General features: G+C 43.0%; 1 protein-coding gene across 1 annotated transcript; it reads left to right on the forward strand.

Annotated features, from left to right (window-relative positions):
• The first annotated feature begins 5,704 nt into the window (after window positions 1-5,704).
• aldh3b1 (aldehyde dehydrogenase 3 family, member B1) lies at window positions 5,705-22,382 on the forward strand. The gene is made up of 10 exons (XM_078270315.1): window positions 5,705-5,949; window positions 9,998-10,167; window positions 11,132-11,242; window positions 12,002-12,122; window positions 14,168-14,253; window positions 15,390-15,471; window positions 16,685-17,077; window positions 19,147-19,313; window positions 19,511-19,610; window positions 20,849-22,382. The coding sequence occupies exons 2-10, from the start codon at window positions 10,006-10,008 to the stop codon at window positions 21,034-21,036; spliced, it is 1,410 nt and encodes a 469-aa protein (XP_078126441.1). The 5' UTR covers window positions 5,705-5,949; window positions 9,998-10,005; the 3' UTR covers window positions 21,037-22,382.
• Window positions 22,383-23,450: the final 1,068 nt, after the last annotated feature.

Below are 23,450 nucleotides of genomic sequence, written 5' to 3' on the forward strand. Positions count from 1 at the left end.
CCTTCTTCTGATCGTAACAGTACTCACAGGTAACTTTAAGTCTACTTTGATTTTCCTGGAGCTGATCATTGGTTGAGCCTTTGCCATTTTGGCTATTCTTCAATCCATTCGAATGGTAGTTGACTGTTTTTTTCCCACGTCGTTCAGGCTTTGGATGCCATTTCAAGGCATTTGAAATCATTTTGGCTGAGCAGCCTATACTTTTCTGCACTTCTTTATATGTTTTCCCCTCTCCAATCAACTTTTTAATCAACGTCCGCTGTTCCCCAGAGCAATGTCTGGAATGACCCATTTTGCTGAGTATTTCAACATTTGCTTCCTTCCTTCCTTAAATATGGGCCATAATTGACACCTGTTTCTTCACAGAATCAATCACCTCACTAACTGAACACAACACTGCTATTATTTTGAACATGCCCCTTTCAATTACAGATTCAAATACACAGAATGAGCAGCATGCATGTCATGACTGTTGAGTCTGTTGGTTTTCTATGACTCTACAACACTTACTAGTACATTATTTGCCATGTAGAAATATCACTTCTACCAAAAAATTTGATTTATGAGGTTAGTGATGTTGGACTGCTATTATTTTGAACACAACTGTACATGTTCTCTGACATCACTGGTCTTCAATAACCAACTTGGTAGGAAGTCATGTTTATAAAAAAAAAACTGCAGTTAAAGTCATTATCACATTTCCATGCAATCATTTCTGAAAAGCACTAACATAACCTGAACGTTTCTGTAAAAAGCCAAACTGATGGGGTATTACCAACTTTTATGCTGATGTGAACGATCTCACAGGATTCATGTTTGTGTAAAGTCACACACCAACACAGACTGACCTTGTTGCTGTTGAAAATGTATACATGTGATTCATTTTCAGCGGACTCACTTAGACAGTGTATGGCAACCAGGTGCAGATATGGAGAGAGAAGAAATGTGTGGAATTATTAGAATATTAAGACTTGTCATAAAGTAGCCTAACAGATGTGCCCGAAGGGTAAAGAAAGTTCGATCTTTGGAAACATCTGGGGAGAGTGAAAGAGCAGTAGGCTGTTTGCCTCTTCGTTATTATCACTGCTGATGTATTTTTGAGAATGGCAGTTAACCTCCAGTTCAGCTGCTCAGTGGCCAACAGATACAACTGTGGCTGTGTTGGGTAGCTTTTTGGTGTAGGCCTAAAGGAGTACAAGTGGGCAGGCCTGGATTGGCTAATGGGGAGCACCAGGAGAATTCCCGGTGAGCCAATCTATTTTTTGTTTTGGTCGCGAAGGCCAGTGTTCAGTTATGGGTTGAAATATATATCATGGATGCTGTCCCTAGGTTGCCTTCACTCACAGACTATTTGTTTATTCATTTGAATGTGGACGTGAGTGGGTTGGTCATTATCGAGGATAGTGGGGTTAATCGTTTCTTTATTGGAATCGTTTGGAAGATTTGGTTTTCAAATCCGATCATCGGTAGGCCTATTCGGTACCAAATTTGACATGCACAAGTTTGGGTTTTCTAGTGGCCAGGGGATTGTTGTGTTGCAGCCGTGGAGCACAGTATGTGGCGCACTAGTCAAACCGGTAGAACTGTAAATCACCATTGTATCTCTACTTGTACTTGTACTCTGAATCTAAACTTCCCTGTTATCTGTGCGGTTTGGACTCCGACCTGCGGCCCTTTGCTGCATGTCGTTCCCCCTCTTCTCCCATTCCCATCCCATTCTGAGGCTGCAGCACCATCATTAACAGAATTATAATTCATAATCTTTTATTTCAAAGGGTTTACATCATTCACCTGCAATACTGTGGAACTCCTTTTTTAATGGCTCTTACTGGTTTGTGTCCAGGGAACACTACAAAAACGTTTAAAACACGTTTCAGAGCATGTCCACGATGCGTGGCGTTAGTGAAGTCAGACTGCAGAAAGTAGGCCTACATGTGGGAATAATGATTACTCTTAATATGTTTAAGTATTGATGCCTCACGCACATTTCGTCACACCATATCATGAAGATTAAATCCAGCAGTGTTATTTGCAATTGTTCCGAGTTTGAATTGTTCCATAAACACCTCCAACTCAAATCTTAAATCAAAACTCGTTCTTAATGTTTAATCGGCGCTGTCTCACCGTCACATTGTCCGGAGGAGCGCAGGAGGAGGAGACGTCCGACTGCATGGAATACAGGATAGCATCAAATACCCTAGCATTAGATAACGGCAGAACAGTGTAAATAACTAAATATCTGTCTTTAATACTGTGCATATATCATCCATCCATCCATCTTCATCCGCTTATCCGGGGTCGGGTCGCGGGGGTAGCAGCTCCAGCAGGGGACCCCAAACTTCCCTTTCCCGGGCCACATTAACCAGCTCCGACTGGGGGATCCCGAGGCGTTCCCAGGCCAGGTTAGAGATATAATCCCTCCACCTAGTCCTGGGTCTCCCCCGAGGCCTCCTCCCAGCTGGACGTGCCTGGAACATCTCCCTAGGGAGGCGCCCAGGGGGCATCCTTACCAGATGCCCAAACCACCTCAACTGGCTCCTTTCGACGCAAAGGAGCAGCGGCTCTACTCCGAGCTCCTCACGGATAACTGAGCTTCTCACCCTATCTCTAAGGGAGACGCCAGCTACCCTCCTGAGGAAACCCATTTCGGCCGCTTGTACCCTGGATCTTGTTCTTTCGGTCATGACCCAGCCTTCATGACCATAGGTGAGGGTAGGAACAAAAACTGACCGGTAGATTGAGAGCTTTGCCTTCTGGCTCAGCTCTCTTTTTCGTCTAGCAGTGCGATAAATTGAATGTAATACCGCACCTGCTGTGCCGATTCTCCGACCAATCTCCCGCTCCATTGTCCCCTCACTCGCGAACAAGACCCCAAGGTATTTAAACTCCTTCACTTGGGGTAAGGACTCATTCCCTACCTGGAGAAGGCACTCCATCGGTTTCCTGCTGAGAACCATGGCCTCCGATTTAGAGGTGCTGATCCTCATCCCAGCCGCTTCACACTCGGCTGCGAACCGATCCAGTGAGTGCTGAAGGTCTGAGGCCGATGATGCCATCAGGACCACATCATCTGCAAAAAAGCAGCGATGAGATCCCCAGCCCACCGAACTGCAACCCCTCTCCACCCCGACTACGCCTCGATATCCTGTCCATAAATACTACAAACAGGATTGGTGACAAAGCGCAGCCCTGGCGGAGGCCAACTCTCACCTGAAACGAGTCCGACTTACTGCCGAGAACCCGGACACAGCTCTCGCTTTGGTCGTACAGAGATTGGATGGCCCTGAGAAGGGACCCCCCTCACCCCAGTACTCCCACAGCACCTCCCACAGTATCTCCCAGGGCACCCAGTCATACGCCTTCTCCAGATCCACAAAACACATGTAGACTGGTTGGGCATACTCCCAGGCTCCCTCCAGGATCCTTGCGAGTAAAGATCTGGTCCGTTGTTCCACGACCAGGACGGAATCCGCATTGTTCCTCTTCAACCTGAGATTCGACTATTGACCCGAACCCTCCTTTCCAGCACCTTGGAGTAGACTTTACCGGGAGGCTGAGAAGTGTGATACCCCTGTAATTGGCACACACCCTCTGGTCCCCCCTTTTTTTAAAAAGGGGAACCACCACCCCGGTCTGCCACTCCTTAGGCACCGTCCCAGACTTCCACGCAATGTTGAAGAGGCGTGTCAGCAAGACAACCCCTCCACACCCAGAGCTTTAAGCATTTCTGGACGGATCTCATCAATTCCTGGGGCTTTGCCACTGTGGAGTTGTTTAACTACCTCAGCAACTTCCACCAGTGAAATTGATGCCAATCCCCCCTCATCCTCCAGCTCTTCCTCTACCATAGAGGGCGTATTAGTCGGATTTAGGAGTTCCTCAAAGTGCTCCTTCCACCACCCCTATTACCTCCTCAGTTGAGGTCAACAGCGTCCCATCCTTACTGTACACAGCTTGGATGGTTCCCCGCTTCCCCCTCCTTAGGTGGCGAACGGTTTTCCAGAAGCACCTTGGTGCCGACCGAAAGTCCTTCTCCATGTCTTCTCCGAACTTCTCCCACACACGCTGCTTTGCCTCTTTCACGGCAGAGGCTGCAGCCCTTCGGGCCCTTCGGTACCTTGCAACTGCCTCCGGAGTCGTCTGGGATAACATATCCCGGAAAGACTCCTTCAGTCGGACTACCACGGTGTTCGTGGGTTACCGCCCCTTGAGGCACCTCCCGCACAAGTTCCGGCTCCTTCCCCCACAGAGAGGTGACATTCCACGTCCCCAGAGCCAGCCTCTGCTGCCCGGGTCTGGTCCGTCGAGGCCCCTGACCTTCACTGCCACCCATGTGGCAGCGCACCCAACCCCAGCGGTTCCTCCCACAGGTGGTGGGCCAATGGGATGGAGAGATGTCCGCCACGTAGCTTTTTCGGGCTGTGCCCGGCCGGGCTCTGTGGCAAACCCGGCCACCAGACGCTCGCTGACAAGCCCTCCATCTGGGCCTGGCTCCAGACGGGGGCCCCGGGCTTCCTCCGGGCAGGGTCACTTCATCCCTTCCTCGAGTTTTCATAGGATTTTTGAACCATTCTTTGTCTGGCCCCTCACCTGAGACCACTTTGCCTTGGGAGACCCTACCAGGAGCACAAATGGTTCCCGGAGAGGTGCATATATCATCAAATGTGAAAAGTCTGGAAATACAGCCGTTAAGCTCTCGCGCAATCGTTACCCTTAATGTCCTCGTTATCCGTCCTAACTTTAATACTGTACAAAACCTGATGAAGAAAAGTGTGTTTTCCTATTACACTTTCGTCTACAAATTATATCTCGGGGGTGGGGGGATACCACTAGTTAATGCTGTGATTTTGGCAAGGTGTTAACAATCACTCTAATTGTTGTAAACATATAAATACTGCGGTCCTCGCCACTCTGGGGGCAACCAGCTGTTTCCAGAGGGAAATCTCATACAGCTAAGTGTTTTTTTTATATATAAATATTATATATAATCTTCACCTTTATCACTAAGGCTTGTTTGGATATCATATATAGTTCTGTTAAATCTTATCATATAGGTCTGATATATGGAAGCTGTCCCCGAGTGCCGTAATGCCTGCCGTTTTGGAAGATTATTAATAAAGGTAGTCTATAGATCAGGTTTTCCTACACTGTGCGACAACAGGCCGAAAGTATAATTCAATTTGCAGCAATTCCTGAACGTCTGAGAGTTTTTTTTTTGCTTTTTCTCCGCCAATCATCATGATTCGGTCTAACAACTGCCAGTGTCATTCATATACTGACCAGCATTCACGAGGGGCTTTGCATTGACTAGAGGCGGATTCAAGTACGCACACTTGTAGGTAAGGTAACTTGTAGGCGTACGCCATTTTGGGCTTTTGGGCGTACGTACACTTATAGTAAGGATCCTACGCACAGTTTTTTTTTATAAATGAGACCCCTGCTCCCGGACCAGGTTAGGTTCACAGACTCAGTTACCATAGTAACTGACTCTGAGGTTAAGTTTCTGAAACAGAAAACCCAGAGTTTCCCTCATCTCAGGGTTAACAAACTCAGAGTTTTCACTAAACCTGTTTTCTGAAACGGGCCCCTGCTCTGGTCGATCCGGTTCCGTGTGTTGTTTGTCTCGTCTCTCATTGTCAGCTTCTGAATGCGTTCTCTTCTCTCTCTCTCTCTCTCTCTCTCAATTCAACTACTTTCAAATCAGTTCCAATGGGCTTTATTGGCATGGGGAACAGACGTTATATTTACATTTCAAAGAGCAAGGGTGACAAAAAACCAAATTGCACAGTAAGTAGCCTGAAGATGTAAGGGCTCCAAAGCCGCCCACTATCACACTACCGTTCCGTGTGACGTATGCTGTTACGCAACATCAGGGGCTGAACGGAAGCGGGACTACTAGTTTACTACTAGTTTCTTCTGCACAGTAGCTGCGGGACGCTATACCAACAGGTAACGTACAGACTAACTCTGCATTATGTTTTTTTCTTCATATCATGTCACGTTCTGTTCTGTTTACACCTTTTTTATAGGCTACAGTCTATGGTTTGCACACAGAACAGAACATGACATAGCCTACTACTACCAACGGTAACGTTATAAAGTGTTAGTAGACAGTTTCTGTGAACTCCAGAGTGTATTGATTTGTTTGAGATGGACTTACCTTAACGTTAGTTAACAGTTAGGGAATACGTTGCCAACGTTACACATGCGCTTTAGTTTGGTATGCTTTTTATATAATATAAACCGTGGGTCAACAGTTGTTTGCACTGGCCCGTTTAAAACTAACTTAACTCGAATGTTCCCAGTGCGTTTTTTTTTTATGTGTGCCGTTGTCCCTCTGCGAACCTCCTTTATGGAATATCAGTTTATATATATATATATATATATATATATATATATATATATATATATATATATATATATATATATATTAAGGCCAAACACCTGAAGACCTCTGATAAAAACAGTAAGAACTTCTGGTAAATTCGGCGTACAGGTTTTTTTTTTTTTTTGCTAAATGTGTTCTCTCCGTTGCGAAATATTGCGAAATGACTTCAGGTGCTTTCCGAAAATCCATTAACGTTAGTGGTCAGTGAATCATTCGATAGTTCAATTATTCAATCATTTTTGGTCTTAAAATGGGTCCGCCTAATTAACAAGGAAACCAAAACCATAGAACAAGTCTTTGGAGCACGCGGATTCACAATTCTTCTGTTATTTCGTTTCTACTTCTGTTCATTTCTTTCTAGCCTACATAGACTGTATAAAATATTGACGACATCACCCTCCAAGGGCCAAAATGAAGTTTTTTTTCTTCTACTCATAAGTTTATTCTCATTTCTAATGCATACATTTCATATCCATAAATGTAAATTCACAGGGAGAAAGCCAATGCTTTATTGCCTTTGGCAATGAGTTAAAACAATAAATCCATTCATCACTCTTAAAAAGGAAATTAATTAAAACTGTAACACCTTATACTGTTAAGAACTGATATCGTTGTATGTCGTCTAGTGTTAAAACTGTGACATGAAAGTTTTTTTTCTGTTGTACATGTCCTGGACAAGATAGCTTTAGAGAGCAAAATCAAGGGCCCATATCTAGAAATGGGTCTACGGCTCCTGGCATGGATGGACCTCTGGATGCAGTGTTTATTCCTAGAGTTTCTCAGTAGCGCATGAAGCCATCACGGAGCCAAAAATGACCCGAATGAAAGGCGTTGCTTCCACACTGAGTGGCCCATAGAGCAGGCGCCCTAGAGACTTCCGTCGACCGAGCTGGCTGCTTACGGGTTAGCTCTCTGCTTACTTTATTCGTGTGGCTCTATTATTTGTTATTCTAGACTTTCCAAATGTTATTGGACTGTATGGATCAAATTATGATCGTAAAACGAGGGAATTCACGGGGGGGTTGTAACGCTCAAAATGTGTCCAGTGATTTAAAGACCTCTCTTTTGCCATCTAAGTCAACGGGAAATGTTTTTATTTTTGCGACAGAGGGCATCATGTGACGGGCCGGGAGTTGCAATTCCAATGTTTTGCCACTTCAATCGGTTTTAAAGTCTGATGCACTTCATGAGGGCCCTGCTCCCAGTGGCTCTGGCCGTCACCATCTTGGCAGTGCCTGGCGATGGGGCGGCAAAAACCGCAGGTCTTTCCATTCATTGTGAATGGGGGTATTGTGTTTAGGCTGCGGCGGTGTTTGCCTTAGGGGGTGGACATGCAACAAAACGCAGATGGGCCTGCGGCAAAAAGATGAGACAGAGTAAACTTCTGGAGAAAAAGCAACCTGATGTGAAGCTGGTGGCCTAGGGTTTAAGGAAGCGAGCTTGGGACCGGGAGGGTTCGCCGGTTCAATCCCGGCAGAATAAAATCTGGGTGGGGGAAAGTGAAAGAGCAGTGCTTGTCCCTCCCTCATTACCACCACTGAGGTGCCCTTGAGCAAAGCCCTTAACTCCAGCAGATGGTCAGCAGATCAGACTGTATGAATGTGTGAATGTGACAGGTCGTCATTGCAAATGAGAAATTGTTCTCAATTGACTTAATAAAGGTTAAAAAAAAGAATCCCATACAGTAAACAGGAAAAATCACTGCCACAAGAAAGTTTTAAAACACTCTGAGGATATTTCCTGTGAAATAAAGCTGCTTTCAAGTGCGGTCAGAAACGTCGAGATCTATGAACGATCTGATGGGAAACAGTAATTGTGAAATAGAAAGTCTACTTCTACTAAATTGGGGGATTAAATAAAACAACAAGATGTCACACAAATGGCCCGTTTCAGTGACACTCCCACCGCCCCACCACCCCTGCGGCAAGTCACCGGATAGCTTTTTTTGGTCTGAATGCAGCTTAATGCATAGGCTGGATCTCACTTCCCTTAAATTGCGTCCCCGGCTCCTCCACCTGCCTCCCTTCCTCGATCTTAGTCTGTCCCACCGAGGAAGCACGGGAGAGACGGAGGAAACCGTGGGAGGTGAGAGGAAACAAGGAAATGTGTTTTAGAGTGATGAGACGTCCTTTCCTCTGAAGCGTCACATGAATTCGTCAGCTGCATGGGCGGACTTAGCATCTCCTTCAGCTGCACGGCTTCACGAAGGAGTAACAGAACATACCGGTATTCCAGTTCAGCCGAGGACCGAGGAGCTATCAAATAAGGGAACTGGGATGTACCCATCGACTGTTAAAGTGAAGCCAAAACATCTGGATCGCCCCCTGGTGGCTGGCTGCGACACACGTCAAATATTTCCCAAAGATGGTTTCTGTTATTTTAGATATGTCTGATCACGCTGATGTTTGTTCTGGTGTTCATTTTTCTCATAAGTTTGTTTTTTTATTACTTATTTGATGCTATAAAAATGGGCTGGAACGTCATGATAGGCAGGATATTTTGGCTTCACTTTTGTACAGTGGGAGTGGGATGAAGTGGAGAAGCGTTATTTATCTTTATAAACAGTCTGTGGTGCCTGACGGTATTTGGTGGGGGGCTTTTGGACAGGAGGGATCGCCCCGCTTCCCAGCATTGGATGCTTTCGTGGGCTTTCCACTGGCAGTTATCAGTTTCTCTTCAATGACCACTGACAAGTAACGTGCTACATCCTCTGACAGCCGCGATGGCGGCAGCACCTGATTGGATGCATTTGGATAGTGTAGTGGCAATCTGCCCACAAAAAAAATGCCTCTGGAGGGAATTTGAAACCATTTCCAACACTTGCTGGTGCAAATAATGAGGTCCGCCATCGTCTTAAGGTTAACCTTTTTATTTTATAAATGCATTTAATAACACCTACACTGACTGTGAAAGATTAAAAACGAGCAGACGAGATCTAAAAACATCACTCGCACACAGCTGAGTTTGAAAAACTGTGTGGCTTCCCAGATCCTAATTCCCCCTTCCCCTTCTCACCTGTGATTCCCTTTCTAACCTCTGATTAGCACACATACACACAAACCTACCACACACACACACACACACACACACACACAACTTATTGACCGGAAAATAGGCAGGATGTGATGTCAGGAGAAAGGCAGCTCAGCGTGTGTGTGTGTGTTCTGTAGGTCTCATAGTATACTGGATCAACAAAACAATAATACTGTTTTAATGCATTAAACATTATTTACCTTATTATCATTATTGACCTTCACTCCTACATAGGCTACATAACAGGTAGACCTACAGTCTGTCACCACTGACCTTATTACCCTGATATCCTTTTCCTACATTTTTCCTTAAAATGTACCTTCATTTTCACTTTAAAATATGCTCAACACATTTTCTTTGAATCTTTGTACTCATGCATGGTAAGTGCACGCCGCAGATCAGACTGCGCTACAGAATTAGAACTTGTTGTTTTGGTTTTCGTTTCCTTGTTTATCAGATTACCCATGTCAAGACAATAACAAAACATTCATTGTCCTTTTTTTCAAATGTGGGGTTTTCTTTTACTCGTTTTCGAAGAAATCAAAAAGGTGAGATTTGTTTCTTTGTATGTTCCAGGTGACAGGATGGACACCCAGAGGCAGGTTGTGGACAGGTTGCGGTCAGCGTTTCGTTCAGGCATCACAATACCGGAGCAGTTTCGTCAAACCCAGCTGACCATGCTTATGTCCATGATCCAAGACAACGAGGAACAGATTTTAAATGCACTGCACAAAGACCTCGCAAAGGTACAAGACGGTGCTCACGTGTCACACTCGCACACACTACCTCACTACTTCATACGCAAACCCAAAGGCCTCGCAGCATGACACTGACACAGCAGTTCTGTCTAGCCCAGGGGTGTCAAACTAATTTGAGCTCATGGGCCACATACCCCTAATTTGATCTCAAGTGGGCCAGACCAGTAAACCACTCCAGAAAGAAGATCAGAAACTTTCTCTGCCACAGAGTTTCTCGTCATTTGATGTTGGCAAGTGCAAGTTGCTTCTGCTACGAGAGCGTTCTAAGGCCGTTGTCGGAGAAAAAAATTATGTTACGGACCCGGGAGAGAGGGGTAATATTCTGAAAAAATAATTCATAATTTCTAAGATTAAAGTCGTACATTTATGGAACAACAAATCAGATATTCTCTGAGGATTAAAGTGGTAAATTTGGAATTGGAATTATTTACTTAACTGCAATATTCACACTTTGCAAAGTCAACCAGTGGACATGATTGGACCCTTTGGCGGGCTGGTTCTGGCCCCACGGGCCGTATGTTTGACCCCCCTGGTCTAGCCCTGTCCGTCCTGATGATGGTGAGACATTTTATAAAGCCCAACAAAACTGTCTGAAAGTAAAAGTTACTTAACATTTTCCTTCCTAAAGTATTTTCACTCCTTCAAGAACAATTCTACTTATTTAATTTGTCTGACTCATTTCATAATATAAATGAATGGTGAAAGTTAAGACTGCTTAAAAATCAATCCATATCTTTCTAGAGTTATGTTTTTTGTGATAAGTTCACACATAAAACATTTTGTACAAATATGAACTACCTTTTCCAACTGATTATTTCATTTGTAAGTTTTAGGCACACGCGCATGGTTGCATGCACACATGCAGGGTGTTTTTAAAGCACACTAATCATTTTTGTGTCTGCTACAATTCATTAAGCACTAACCTCCCTTTCTTACTGTTCTTGCACCACAGCCAAAATTTGAGGCCATTATGTCGGAGATTGATATTGCGATCAATGAGCTGCACTACGCCATTGCTAACCTCACAAGCTGGATGAAGCCAGAGTATGCCGGCACAAACCTGGTAGGTTTACCAATGCTTTATCAAAACTGGCTGTTGCGTATATTTCTGTTTACATTAAAGGGTTCAACAAGTTATACAATAATCTGTTTTTTTTTTAATTTAGTGTAGAAATGTTAACTATGACTATGTACATGTCTTGTAGTAAATGTTGCTAACTGGAAACAAAACAAGTCGCTTTGGCCTCATCTTACCTCATCTACGTGAGAAAAATGGAGAGAGGTCTTCACGAGTTTGATTGAACAGTTAAAGCTAGCATAAAAACTTTTATTGTGCAATTGAGGACGTTTTTTGACAAATCTAGCTGTTTCCATTTAGCTTTTCTGATGCGATACAAAAAAATGGGTGAATAGAAGCTGTCATTCCATATATTCAAATTTTTCTTTCTGTATATTCCTACTGTCATTCCATATATTCAAACTTTCATTTTTATATTCCTACTGTCATTCCATATTTTCAAACGTTTGTTCCGTATATTCAGTGTCATTCCGTATATTAAAACTTTCGTTCTGTATATTCCTACTGTCATTCCACATATTCAAACTTTCATTCCGTATATTCCTACTGTCATTCCATATATTCAAACTTTCATTCCGTATATTCCTACTGTCATTCCATATATTTAAACGTTTGTTCTGTATATTCAGTGTCATGCCATATATTACAACTTTAGTTCTGTATATTCCTACTGTCATTCCACATATTCACATTTCATTCCATATATATTCAAACTTTCATTCAACTTTTCATGTCAATTTCCAGGCCACAAAGCTTGATGACTGTTCTGTGCGGAGGGAACCATTTGGAGTTGTGTTGATCATTGGGGCGTGGAACTATCCCCTGCAACTCCTTATCTTACCTTTGATTGGAGCCATTGCTGCAGGTATCATCCACACCCATATCACCACCAGAGTATACACTATATTATGTTTATGTGACAACAAAACAACAAACAAATGGGAATGTGTAATGTTAAAGGGGTCAATCAGGTAAGGAACCCACAGATAACAATTGCCAACTGTGCAGTACTCTTCAGCTCCATGGAGCTTTGGAGCCTCATTAGGTTGTTGATTTGGTTTTCCTGTCTGCAAACTCAACTCAACAACATTGATAGAGACCAGAGAAAGTGAAGACGAAAGCAGAGCTAAAAAACAAAAGAGCTTTTTTTTTTCATTATTAATTTTCCCATTCTGTTTTTTTGCCCCCTAGTCATCCATCTATAGGCCTAATGAACCAGCAAGTGCAGTTACATACACAACTGTATGATCACATTTTTGTTTTCTTAAGGGACCTTAATTCGGAAAAATATGAACGGTAGTGTATGGGGAAAGAGAAATTGTGTTTTTATCCCCGTTTCATGTCCCTGTTGTTGCGTGCCACAGAGACCGCAGATCTTGTCCCTGCGGTCCGTCCTGTTGTTGTCGCCGGCGTTTTTTATTTAATTTCCCCGTGGCATGGCGTTTAATTTCCCCGTGGCAGTTCGTGAAATGGTAACGGTCAAAATTCGTGACCTGTACACGAAATAAATGAGAAAATCGTGACCTGTACACGTATCAATAAATAAAAATAACGTGACTATTTACGAGCTGGTGTGAGACCGGGTTGTAATATGACAAACCTACGACAAGATGAGACTTTATCCAGCTGAAAAAATGATCTTTTAAATTGACGAACATATTTGTAATCCATGGCTCAATTCAAACGGGATCAAAAAATAGTTTGTCTCTCTCCGAATTAAGGTCCACCTGAAGGGGAGGAACTTCGCCTCTCTATGATACCAGAGCAGATGGAGAGACAGAGAGCTGTAGCGGAGCCAAAGTAGCGCACTTTATCGGTTAGCGGTCAAATAAAACGCAGATGCAGATATTCTGCAAATTGCCAAACAGCGGCCCCGATAATCGGCCAGGGCAATAATCCTTCGATCCACCTCCTGAGGGGAAATATCTGTGCTCCACCCCTTTCACATCAAGAAGGCTTAGTCCGTTGTAAACTAAAAATATTTCTTGGTGCAGCTTCAAGTTGAAGTGGCACGTTTGCTGCTAGGTTAGACTGACTTTATCTTTTAAAATATAATGGAAAGAGACAAGTTTTGTCAATGGTTTCATTGTATGAAGCCAACAAAGTCATGGAATGTGAAGCTGATAAAGGTTGTTCTGCAGCCGACTCTTCTCTATCAGATGTCAGCATCTTGGCAGGACTTGTCAAAACATTCTGTTCTTGTTAGGACATTGCGACAAAACAGAACATGTCTTTATGCCATAGTGGCTAACGTCATTCATTTCCAGATTCTTCTGTCAATGTAATTATTGAATCTTTTCAATCGGCCATAAAGGACTTCCTTAAAAGGTGCAGTAGGTAAAACTTATAAAACTAACTTTCTGTCATGTTTGCTGAAACTGACCCTATGTTCCAGTAGAACTACATGAAGCAGGTCATTAAAAAATAATTTGGCTCCTCCGGCACCACCTACAGCCTGTAGTGTGATTTGCAAAAATCCACCGCTCCCTGTTCAGATGCACCAATCAGGGCCAGGGGGGGTGTCTAACTGCGTGTCACTCGTTGCTCATGCACACGCATGAGTTCTCCCTTGTGGTGGGAGGGGCTTAGGAGGCTGTTATGGGCTTTGGGTGGTGGGAAAAACTTCCTTTTTAGGGAGAAACCTCAAACAGACCCAGGCTCTTGGTAGGCGGTGTCTGACGGTGCCGGTTCGGGGGTATCATGGCAATAATAGTCATAATAAAGATAATGGAACAAGAGCATAGCAGGACGTAGCAGGGCGTAGTGGACCACCTTTAGAGGGCTAAGAGGCTAAATTTGGGCTAAAACAGCCTTTAACCTCCTTTTTGAAAGATGTGAAAATGTAACTTCTGTCAAGTCTATCACTGCTGTCTTTTCTGACTGGACGATGACGATGGTGTCTCCAACCAGGAAACTGTGCGGTCATCAAGCCTTCAGAGGTCAGCGCCGCCACAGGCAGTCTGATGGCAGAGCTCATCCCCAAATATTTGTCTCAGGTAAATGCAACTTTTGAGTCGTTCTGTTTTTGTGTCTTGTTAAATCTACAAATTCAGTTACAATCCAAAAATGTCTTAATTGCAACTGTGTAAATGTGGTTTATACCCAGAAACTATCCAAGAACACTGGAATCCAGTCAATACAGAACCATTCAGAACCACCATCATGAGCTGGTACATCATTTGTCTGTCTCTAGTGTCATCAGGGTTGGAACCAAGTGAGGTTAGACACAAATAAGCAACACTTTGTTCACAGAACAGACCTGGACATGTAGACTACATGAAAACGGGCTGAAGAAGTCAAGTTTCTGTATGTATGTATGCATGTATCTGACACGAGGCATTGGCTAGTTGTTGTCAGAGCCAAACCAATGCTGGATTATTGAGGCTGATACCCATACTGATACTTGATATTTGAGAGTTGGAAAAAAAACAAAAAAAAACAGGGAGGTGCAGAGCAATGTGAGTTTCGGTGCATGTCCGCATTGCACAGCTCTTCTTGAACACCACACTTTTATCACGCCAAAATAAGGTTGGGTGGTGAGCCAACCCCGATTAAGGCAACGCAGCAAAAAAAAATGTCATTAAGAAGAGCTGTGTCACATATGTATTTTTAGGGACTTGGTTGTAAAGAACTGTGACCAAGACATGTACTGTGTACTACAAGATATGTAAAAACTCTGTGTAATCGTAAAACGGTTTCTCAATTAAATTCAATGTTATTTATACTGTCAAATCATAACAAGAGTTCTCTCAGGACACTTTACAGATAGGGCAGGTCTAGACCACACTCTGTAATTTACAAAGACCCAACAATTTCAGTTTCCCACGAGCAAGCATTTGGTGCGACAATGGCGAGGAAAAACTTCCATTTTTACAGGCAGAAACGTCAGACAGACCCTGGCTCTTGGTGGGCGGCATCTGCCGCTGCTGGTTGGGACACAGAGGCAGATATACAGAAATACAGTATGATTCATAATAATTATAGCAGTTGGCATGGTGCGCCGTGGCACTTAGAGTTACAATACAGGTATGACCTCAGTATGGTTTGGACATTACTGTACTCATGTCGACAAGCTGGTGCTTGGCACAGTGTATCTGACACTTTGACTGAGATAGGACTCTTATATTGGCAGGACTGTTATGCGGTTGTTTCTGGAGGAGCAGAGGAGACCAAGGCACTTGTGCAGAATCGCTTTGACCACATCTTCTACACAGGTAAAAAAAAAACAAAAAACTGCACATCACAGCATTCCCGTTGTAGACACAGTATGTGTCCTTTACACCAAAATATCACAACAAGCAATGCCAAGATCCAAAGCATCACTCTGCTTTTAAAAGATGTAGGTTAGTTTATGAAATTATATATTTAGGGTGTGCAAATGTGCAACATAATTACATCTATGGTCAGATTTCAGCTGCGCGGCACATTGAATTTCCATGATTTAGAAGTGTTTGTGGGACATGCTAAAATGTAGTAAAAAAAACCATTAGCTTATATTCCATTACAAAGCACCGTAACTTCAACATAACACCTTCTGCTTTCTTTGTTGGCATTCCAAACTCTGGTGGATTTGTGAGGACTATGGTTAACTGCTCCTCAGATCTCTGCAGGGTAAATCCAGACAGCTAGCTAGACTATCTGTCCAATCTGAGTTTTGAATAGACCGAGGGTGTTTTCTTGCCTTTGAATGCAACTTATCTGTAAGAGCGAGGAAGACTGTGTTTAAATCAAATAATTACATATACCTCTTTCCTGCCAGTGACCAGGGTCGGATCAGGGTTATCTGAGCCGTGTTCAACCCTTCTTTTGTCAATTTGCCCAACACCACTCAGTTGTGGTCACGGACTTTGGTGTACTGCTCTTTCAGTGCCTTGAATTTGCTTGTGACCTGTTTCTGTGTACAGCAGATGCCTCTCTCATTCCGTCGTGTTAGGCTTGTTACGCTAATGCTCCTCGCATACACATCCAGGTCATCTGCCGCTTAATTTCTTCCTCACCACGGACTGCCAGAGGCCCAGAGCTCCCACACCTCGAAATCTTGCCACATATCCATGTTGGTCAAATAGTTTTTACCTCCACTGTAGCTGTAAACATTCCTGCTGAGCCTGGTTGAGCCTTTGGTGTAAAAGGGTTTACTAGTCTGGCTTTAAACTGGGTGTGTTCACTGAATAAACATATGTATTGTAATGTGATGTAAAGCTCTCTGCTTTTTTTTTTTTTTTTATTGTTTGCTTTACACACTTCATTCAAATGCAACCAATCCAGTCAACTGGCTTCATGAGACAACCTGATTCTAAAATAATAGGCATTTTTAGAGACAAAGGAATGTTCTACAAAACATCATTGATATCTTGATTACTTGCAGCCAGATTGTCATCGAATGTAGGAACACTGTAGGACACTTGACTCTTCAGCTCTGTCTTTCAGGTTCTCAGACTGTGGCCCGCAGCATCCTGCGGGCAGCCTCAGACCACCTGACCCCCGTGACGTTGGAACTGGGCGGCAAGTGTCCGTGCTTGATATACGGCCAGGTGAACATGGCCTCCGCCGCTCAGCGCTTGGTGTGGTCAAAGTATTTTAACGCCGGCCAGAGCTGTGTGGCTCCGGACTATGTGCTGTGCTCGCAGGCCACCCGGGACGCCCTGCTGCCCGTACTGCGCCAGACCCTGGAGAACTTCTACAGCAAGGACCCTCAGACCTGTCCTGACGTGTCCCGCATTGTGTCACCCCGACACTGGACGCGACTGATGGACCTGCTCGGCCGGTCCAGAGGCAAGGTTGTTGTGGGAGGAGAGGGCAACCAGGAGGACAAGTACATAGGTGAGTTTACTGGGTGAAGAAGAAGACATTCTTCCTTTATATTGCACATTTCAAATATCTTCATCTTTAGTTTTCTGTACTAACTTTGATTTTGCCTTACATTTGCACTATTTAGAATTTATTACTGTATTACTTATCTTTCTTTATCTTATTTGTGCATATTACTTATCTTTTTTATCTTCATTTGTATATATTTCTTATCTTTTCTATTATACTTGTTGTACTTGTCGTTATTGCACCGTGGGTCGGAGAGAAAGGTATTCTTAATTGCTCTGTACAGTATGTCTGGCACATATTGCAGAATTGACAATAAAGTTGACTTGACTAATGTAAAGAGCATCAGCGATGCACCAAATGAGCCCAATGACAACGTTCAAAAACTGTAGAATGCATATTTCTATGACCATTTTAAAAAGCATAGTAAAGTACAAGGGTTTGGATAATGTATCTCTGTCCAAACCGGCTGATGAACAAACCATAATACTGTATGTTTCTCAGAATGGGTTGGTTGGGTATAGGATAATGGTAAATGCTATAATATAGTTTGTAGGAGTAGCACAAGTAGAGAAGTCAGAAGTGACTCAGTAATGTCAGTTCTATAGCAATATCCACCTTAAGTTGGCTGACATTAGCAACTATATTAGCCACCAGGCCACCATGTATTGCATTGAGCAAAGATGAGTTTAATGAATTAGCGTCTCCTTTTTTAAGAGGAAGATTGTGTTTCTTTTTTCAAACGTATTCTTACTGCGAGGCTTTGAAGGAAAACAGGCAGCCATTTATTTGTATTCCCCGAAAATGAGAAAACATGCACACGCATTCATTTCTTTAAGCCCCTGCCGGGCTCCATTATACTATGTGCATATACACTATGAAAGCCTGCTTTCCCAGTTTAAACCCATCGGGTGTGGACAAAATGTATTACTCTATTACTGTAAATTGGTCATAAGAACACTGGCATAAAGAACTGTTTTGGTTCTGTATTTTTTTTATAATAACGCTTTTTCTGGATTGAAAAGAGAGCAGACGTGACACCTTTTTTAGTGCAATTCCAGTAGTTGGCACTGATATTAATGTTGCCCTCACATGATCATACACGGTGAGACATTGGAACTGTAGAAATCTGCACTGACACTGAACTCTATTACATGAAACCTCAGTTAAACCACCTTTTGTAGCAGGTTTAAAGGGTAACTACTGTTTTTCAACCTGGCCCCTACTCCTATGTTTTTGTGTCCGGTATTAAGCAAGATTGCTGCAGTAACAAGCTACAATGTAAGTTATGGGGCAGTTGTGCACCTTCCATTTACATTCACAAAAGTGCTTGTTTTGCCACTGACAGGCTCAGATTAATATTCTAAGTGTCTGTCAACATTATGGAAAGGATTTCTAAGGAGGTGGACCTTTCTGTTAAAGAGTAAGATCCTTTTTTAAACATAAAGACATCTGCGAAATTGTATTTGCTAAAGCCACCAGACTCCATGTAAATAAACAGTAATTTTAGCATCGTAAAATACACTTCATTCAAAGTCGACAGAAACAAAATAAAACTTTGAAAAGCCGTTTCAGGTCGTCTTTTCACTTTTCGAACCAGCACAACTCTAGTTTTGTTTGAAATAAACACATAATTTACCGATTTACATGTGAATATACACGCTAAAAGTATTGTTTTTTCAAATGGAGTCTGGTGGGTTTAGAGCTAGCGACTTTAGAGCTGTTTCAATTGCCCAAGCTGGACAATTGCCCCATTAACTGACATTGTAGCTTTTTTCGCCGCTGCCGACTGCAGCGATCTCGTTTAATACTGGACCAATGTCAAAGATTGTTGTTCCCATCAGTCACTTAGACACAAAAACAGGAAAATAGGGTCCAGGTTGAAAAAAACCCCGGTAGTTACCCTTTAACTTAAACCTCAGGTACAGTGTTCTCTAGTGGCGTTTAGTTGATTTCCACAAGACACCGCAGATAGATGGATAACTAACGCGGCTCATATTTGTTTCTCCTAAATATTTGGGATCATTAAGCACAACACTTAACCATTTCTTTAATGTAGCGATGTCTTATGTCAGCTCCCACAGTGGTGGTCGACGTGGCTGAAGACGACGCTCTAATGGAGGAGGAGATCTTCGGCCCCATCCTGCCCATCATCACTGTCGAGTCCCTGCAGGAAGGCATCGACTTTGTCAACCGCAAAGAGAAGCCGCTGGCCCTCTATGTCTTCTCTGAAGAATCCTCCGTAAGAACTCACGACTCTGCAGCCTCCCACAATCATAGCTGTAGACATATGGTCCAGGGTTTCTCCAGACTTAGAATGAGCCTTTTGGGGGGGGGGGGGTCCACACATTCAGTAGATAAATTAGTAGTAAATTCCTCTATGCAGGAAGAACCCTGATTGTCTTATATTTCACATCCGGTCGCCCTTCCTCTTTGCAGATAGTAAACGCTGTGCTGGAGAAGACCAGCAGCGGAGGATTCTGCTCGAATGACGGGATCGTCCACATGACCCTGCCAACCCTGCCCTTTGGGGGTGTAGGTAGGTGTGACCCTGCTTTCCAAAGTTCCAAACCCTTTTGGGATTTAGGGGCTCTGTTGGGCGCCATAACAAAATCTTTTTGGGGCTTTTCCGCCTTTAATTTGACAGGACAGCTAGGTGAGAAAGGGGGAAGAGAGAGAGAGAGAGAGAGAGGGGGAAGACATGCAGGAAATCATCACAGGTTGGATTCGAACGTCGAGGCATAAGCCTCTTAGTATATGTGCGCCTGCTCTACCCACTGAGCCAACTTGGCCACCTGCATGTTTTTTATTATTAATGTTTATTCTAAATAACTTTTCCGTCACATTACATTATTGATATCCACTATCAAATGTATGTTTGTTTCACATCTGCATTAGTACGCTACCACCTTAGCAACTACTATGCTCAACTGTAATCATAGAACACACACATATCAGCCTCATTCACGGCTGCACTAATTTCGGATTTAGCACAGTGTTTACTGAATTGTGCAGGACCCCTCATGGCTGCCCACAGTGCCTGTGCCTTTGTACTCACCCATACCTCATGCATACTGTCCCAGTGTTATTGAATAAGTATTTACTGTGCTAGCTATTGAAGGAGTAGAACACACATTAACATAATCAAGCAAAATAACAAAAGAGAAAGGGGAGTGTCCCTTTATAAAGCCAATATTACTATACTAAGTCGGGCGATCTAGGATCAGACCTTTAGGGGGGCTCAGCCCCTAATGAGAATGTGACACGGATACAGTGCCTTGCAAAAGTGTTAAAACTTCATCTTTACATTAAATGTCATTTAGCTGACACTTTTTATCCAAGGCGACATACAATTGCTATATATATATATATATATCTATCTATCTATCTATCTATCCGAGGTCGCACGTCTCTGGAGCAACTAGGGGTTAAGTGTCTTGCTCAGGGACACATCAGTTGATGTATCACAGTGGGAATTGAACCCAGATCTCCCACACCAAAGGCATGTGTCATTTTCACTGCGCCATCACCACCCCATCACCTATACACATGTTGACCATTTCACTGGCAGATGAGAAGAGGGTCAACTTTATTATTGGGGTAAGGTTTTCGTACAAACTGCACTGTAGTTTTCTCTTTATTCTGCTGCATTTCAGTGGAATAAAGTGAAGTTCAGTCAGAGAACATCTTGAGCGAGCCCTTTTTAAAAGATGCTTTCAAAGTCATGTGTAGCCTGATCTTTTTGACCGGTGTTATGGTTTTGCCCGCTCCTTCCAGGGGCCAGTGGTTGGGGCAGTTACCACGGCCGCTGGAGCTTCGAGACGTTCAGCCACCGGCGGGCCGTCATGCTGCGCGGCTGGGCTTTGGAGAGACTCAACAGCCTGCGCTACCCACCTTACAGCGAACAGAAACTGAGCTGGCTGCGCTGGACCACCTCGGCCAAGTCCAGCTGCTCTCTCATGTGATGACTGTGTGTGTGTGTGTGTGTGTGTGCGTGCAACTGGATGTATGAATGTGAATGTTCAGGAAATTCAACTGGAAATGGGATTAATCATTCTTTTTTAAATCTGTCTTTGTGTACATTACTGGATGTCTGTGCCCCACTTGACTCTTTCTAGCTGCTGAAGCAGACCTCTGTGACACTGTGCTCATCTTTCTGTCACCATTGTATTTGGATCTTGTATCTACAGTGCTTTTAGAACATACACTTAGTGTTTGATTTATTTGGGTTGGCACAGCACATGCTATTTTATTGGTAAAGCAAATGAAACTGGCTCAGGTATGTAGAATGCCTGCTTATTTATTATCCTCTTGCACTCAGATTTTGACATGGTGAAAAGTAAGTTACAGTGTTTGGTTTTTTTAATAACTTTTGTCATTGTAAGTCTTTTGTATTGTTTTGGTTAATTGGTTTATTTTCTCTTGGTGTCTGCCGGGTTTCAAATGTCTTGTCTGTGTTTTAATAGTTTTTCATAAAATTCACCCCCTGATGATAATAATAATAATAATGTATACTTTATTAATCCCGCTAGGGGAAATTACAATGTTTTCACTCTGTTGTTATTACACACATTACATTACACACAGGCCTGAATTACACACACATGCTCAGAACCTCTGCACGCACTAATGGAGAGATGTCAGAGTGAAGGAGCTGCCCATGGAAAGGCGCCCCGAGCAGTTGGGGGTTCGGTGCCTTGCTCAAGGGCGCATACTGTATGTAAGAAAGGGGGAGGGGACTAGAAATATTTGAATTTCTTTAAAGCCTCTGAACACCCACACAGGTGATTTCAGTTATTCTGGCTGATTAAACTGCTCAGGTTGAAGGTGAGCCAGAGCTTTGATGGGAATTTAATAATAAAGCCGTCATCTGTCCTGTCCTAACAGGTGCAACAAAGCTGACAAGAGACTCAGGATGATCTCAATCACTCAGTCTATACACACCGCAGAGTCCTGGGAAGAGTTCCAATCAGACAGATTAACTGACAACACGTGCGTGGGCGTTCAGGGCCTTTAAGCACAATCTCATTTGATGCCAGTTTATCCATAAGACAAATGTTAGTTGCACACGCAGGTCAGCAGAAACATTTCCTGCCTCAGCTATGACTCTTCAACCAGGAATCGAAAGCTGCGCAGAGTATTTGTTTCACTACTGTGTGACTTATGTGGGTCATACATTCGTCAACCAAAGTTAAGTAGCCTAGGAAGTAGTCAACATCATAATCCTATCTGTCATTTCTAAGGCTGAGATGTTAATATGTGTCAATATTTCTTTTTGTGGTAATATGAATAAATCAATTGCAATTTTAAAGGTCTTTTAAAAGCTGTCAATTCTACCACCATTCAGCTCAACAATGACTTAGCATTTTCAGGCCCCAGACACAGATGATTCTGATTGGCTGACTACGCTCTCATCACTTTCTGCCTTTGTTTCTGATTGGTGTATTGCGGTTACGCTCTTTTTGGCAGTTGGGTCCTACTTTTTATGTTTTTAAGGCTACATTATGTTAAGTGAAAGTTCATTAGACGTATAGATGCTTCAACAGCATTATAATGAGGATATTTCATTTTTCAAATATATATATTTTAATGACTATGATTCTGGATCAGACCTACTAAATGACTATATCAATATGGAATGTTAATATAATATCTTGCATTGTACATTTCACTTAAAACAAGTAAAACGTCTCAAATATAAGTATTACAGTATCAAAAGTACAAGGGCCTTGTCCATGCAGTATACTTTAGGAAAAAGCAGTGGATGCTCTTCAGGTATCTCACCCAAATGTAAAGCCCTCGTGTTAAAAACTAAATCTGGGGCGCCTGGGTAGCTCAGTCCTCGCCGCAGCGGCCGCGGGTTCAATTCTGACCTGTGGCCCTTTGCTGCATGTTATTCCCCCTCTCAGATAATAATAAAAGCCTAAAATGTAGTCGGTCGATGAAGTACTCAATTCTTTTACTAAACTAAAAGTACCAATATCACACTGTGGAAACAGTGTTACAAATAAAAAGTCCTGCATTCAAATGTTTTACTTAAAAGTTCAATAGTATAAAAAAAATAGATCTAAAGTAAAAGTACTCATTTACAGTGACTTAAACGATATACGTCTCACTTTATTTCACACAGTATTACTCTCCTTTCACGGCTCACATTTGACGTCTAGATGCGTCAACTGCATTCTAACGAGCAAAACGGGATCAGTTCCTGTGGATGGGATGATCTCAAGATGAATTTGAGACGAAAACGGATCAAGAAGGAGCAGTCCATGTTTTGTGAGTTGTGGGCATTTTATTAATTACAAATATGAGTATTCAAATACAGGTCATACAGGGCATCTACACTCTTCCAGTGGCTGTCTCTGCAGCACGGAGGTAC

Source organism: Sander vitreus, chromosome 15, assembly GCF_031162955.1.
Source record: "Sander vitreus isolate 19-12246 chromosome 15, sanVit1, whole genome shotgun sequence".
NCBI lineage: Eukaryota > Metazoa > Chordata > Actinopteri > Perciformes > Percidae > Sander > Sander vitreus.

Bases quoted from the DNA above. Each gene is read 5' to 3' on its own strand.
- aldh3b1 (XM_078270315.1), top strand. From the start codon at position 10,006: ATGGACACCCAGAGGCAGGTTGTGGACAGGTTGCGGTCAGCGTTTCGT. The intron at 17,078-19,146 runs GTGAGTTTACTG...GTCTTATGTCAG, and splicing joins CCAGGAGGACAAGTACATAG to CTCCCACAGTGGTGGTCGAC. The intron at 19,314-19,510 runs GTAAGAACTCAC...TCCTCTTTGCAG, and splicing joins TCTTCTCTGAAGAATCCTCC to ATAGTAAACGCTGTGCTGGA.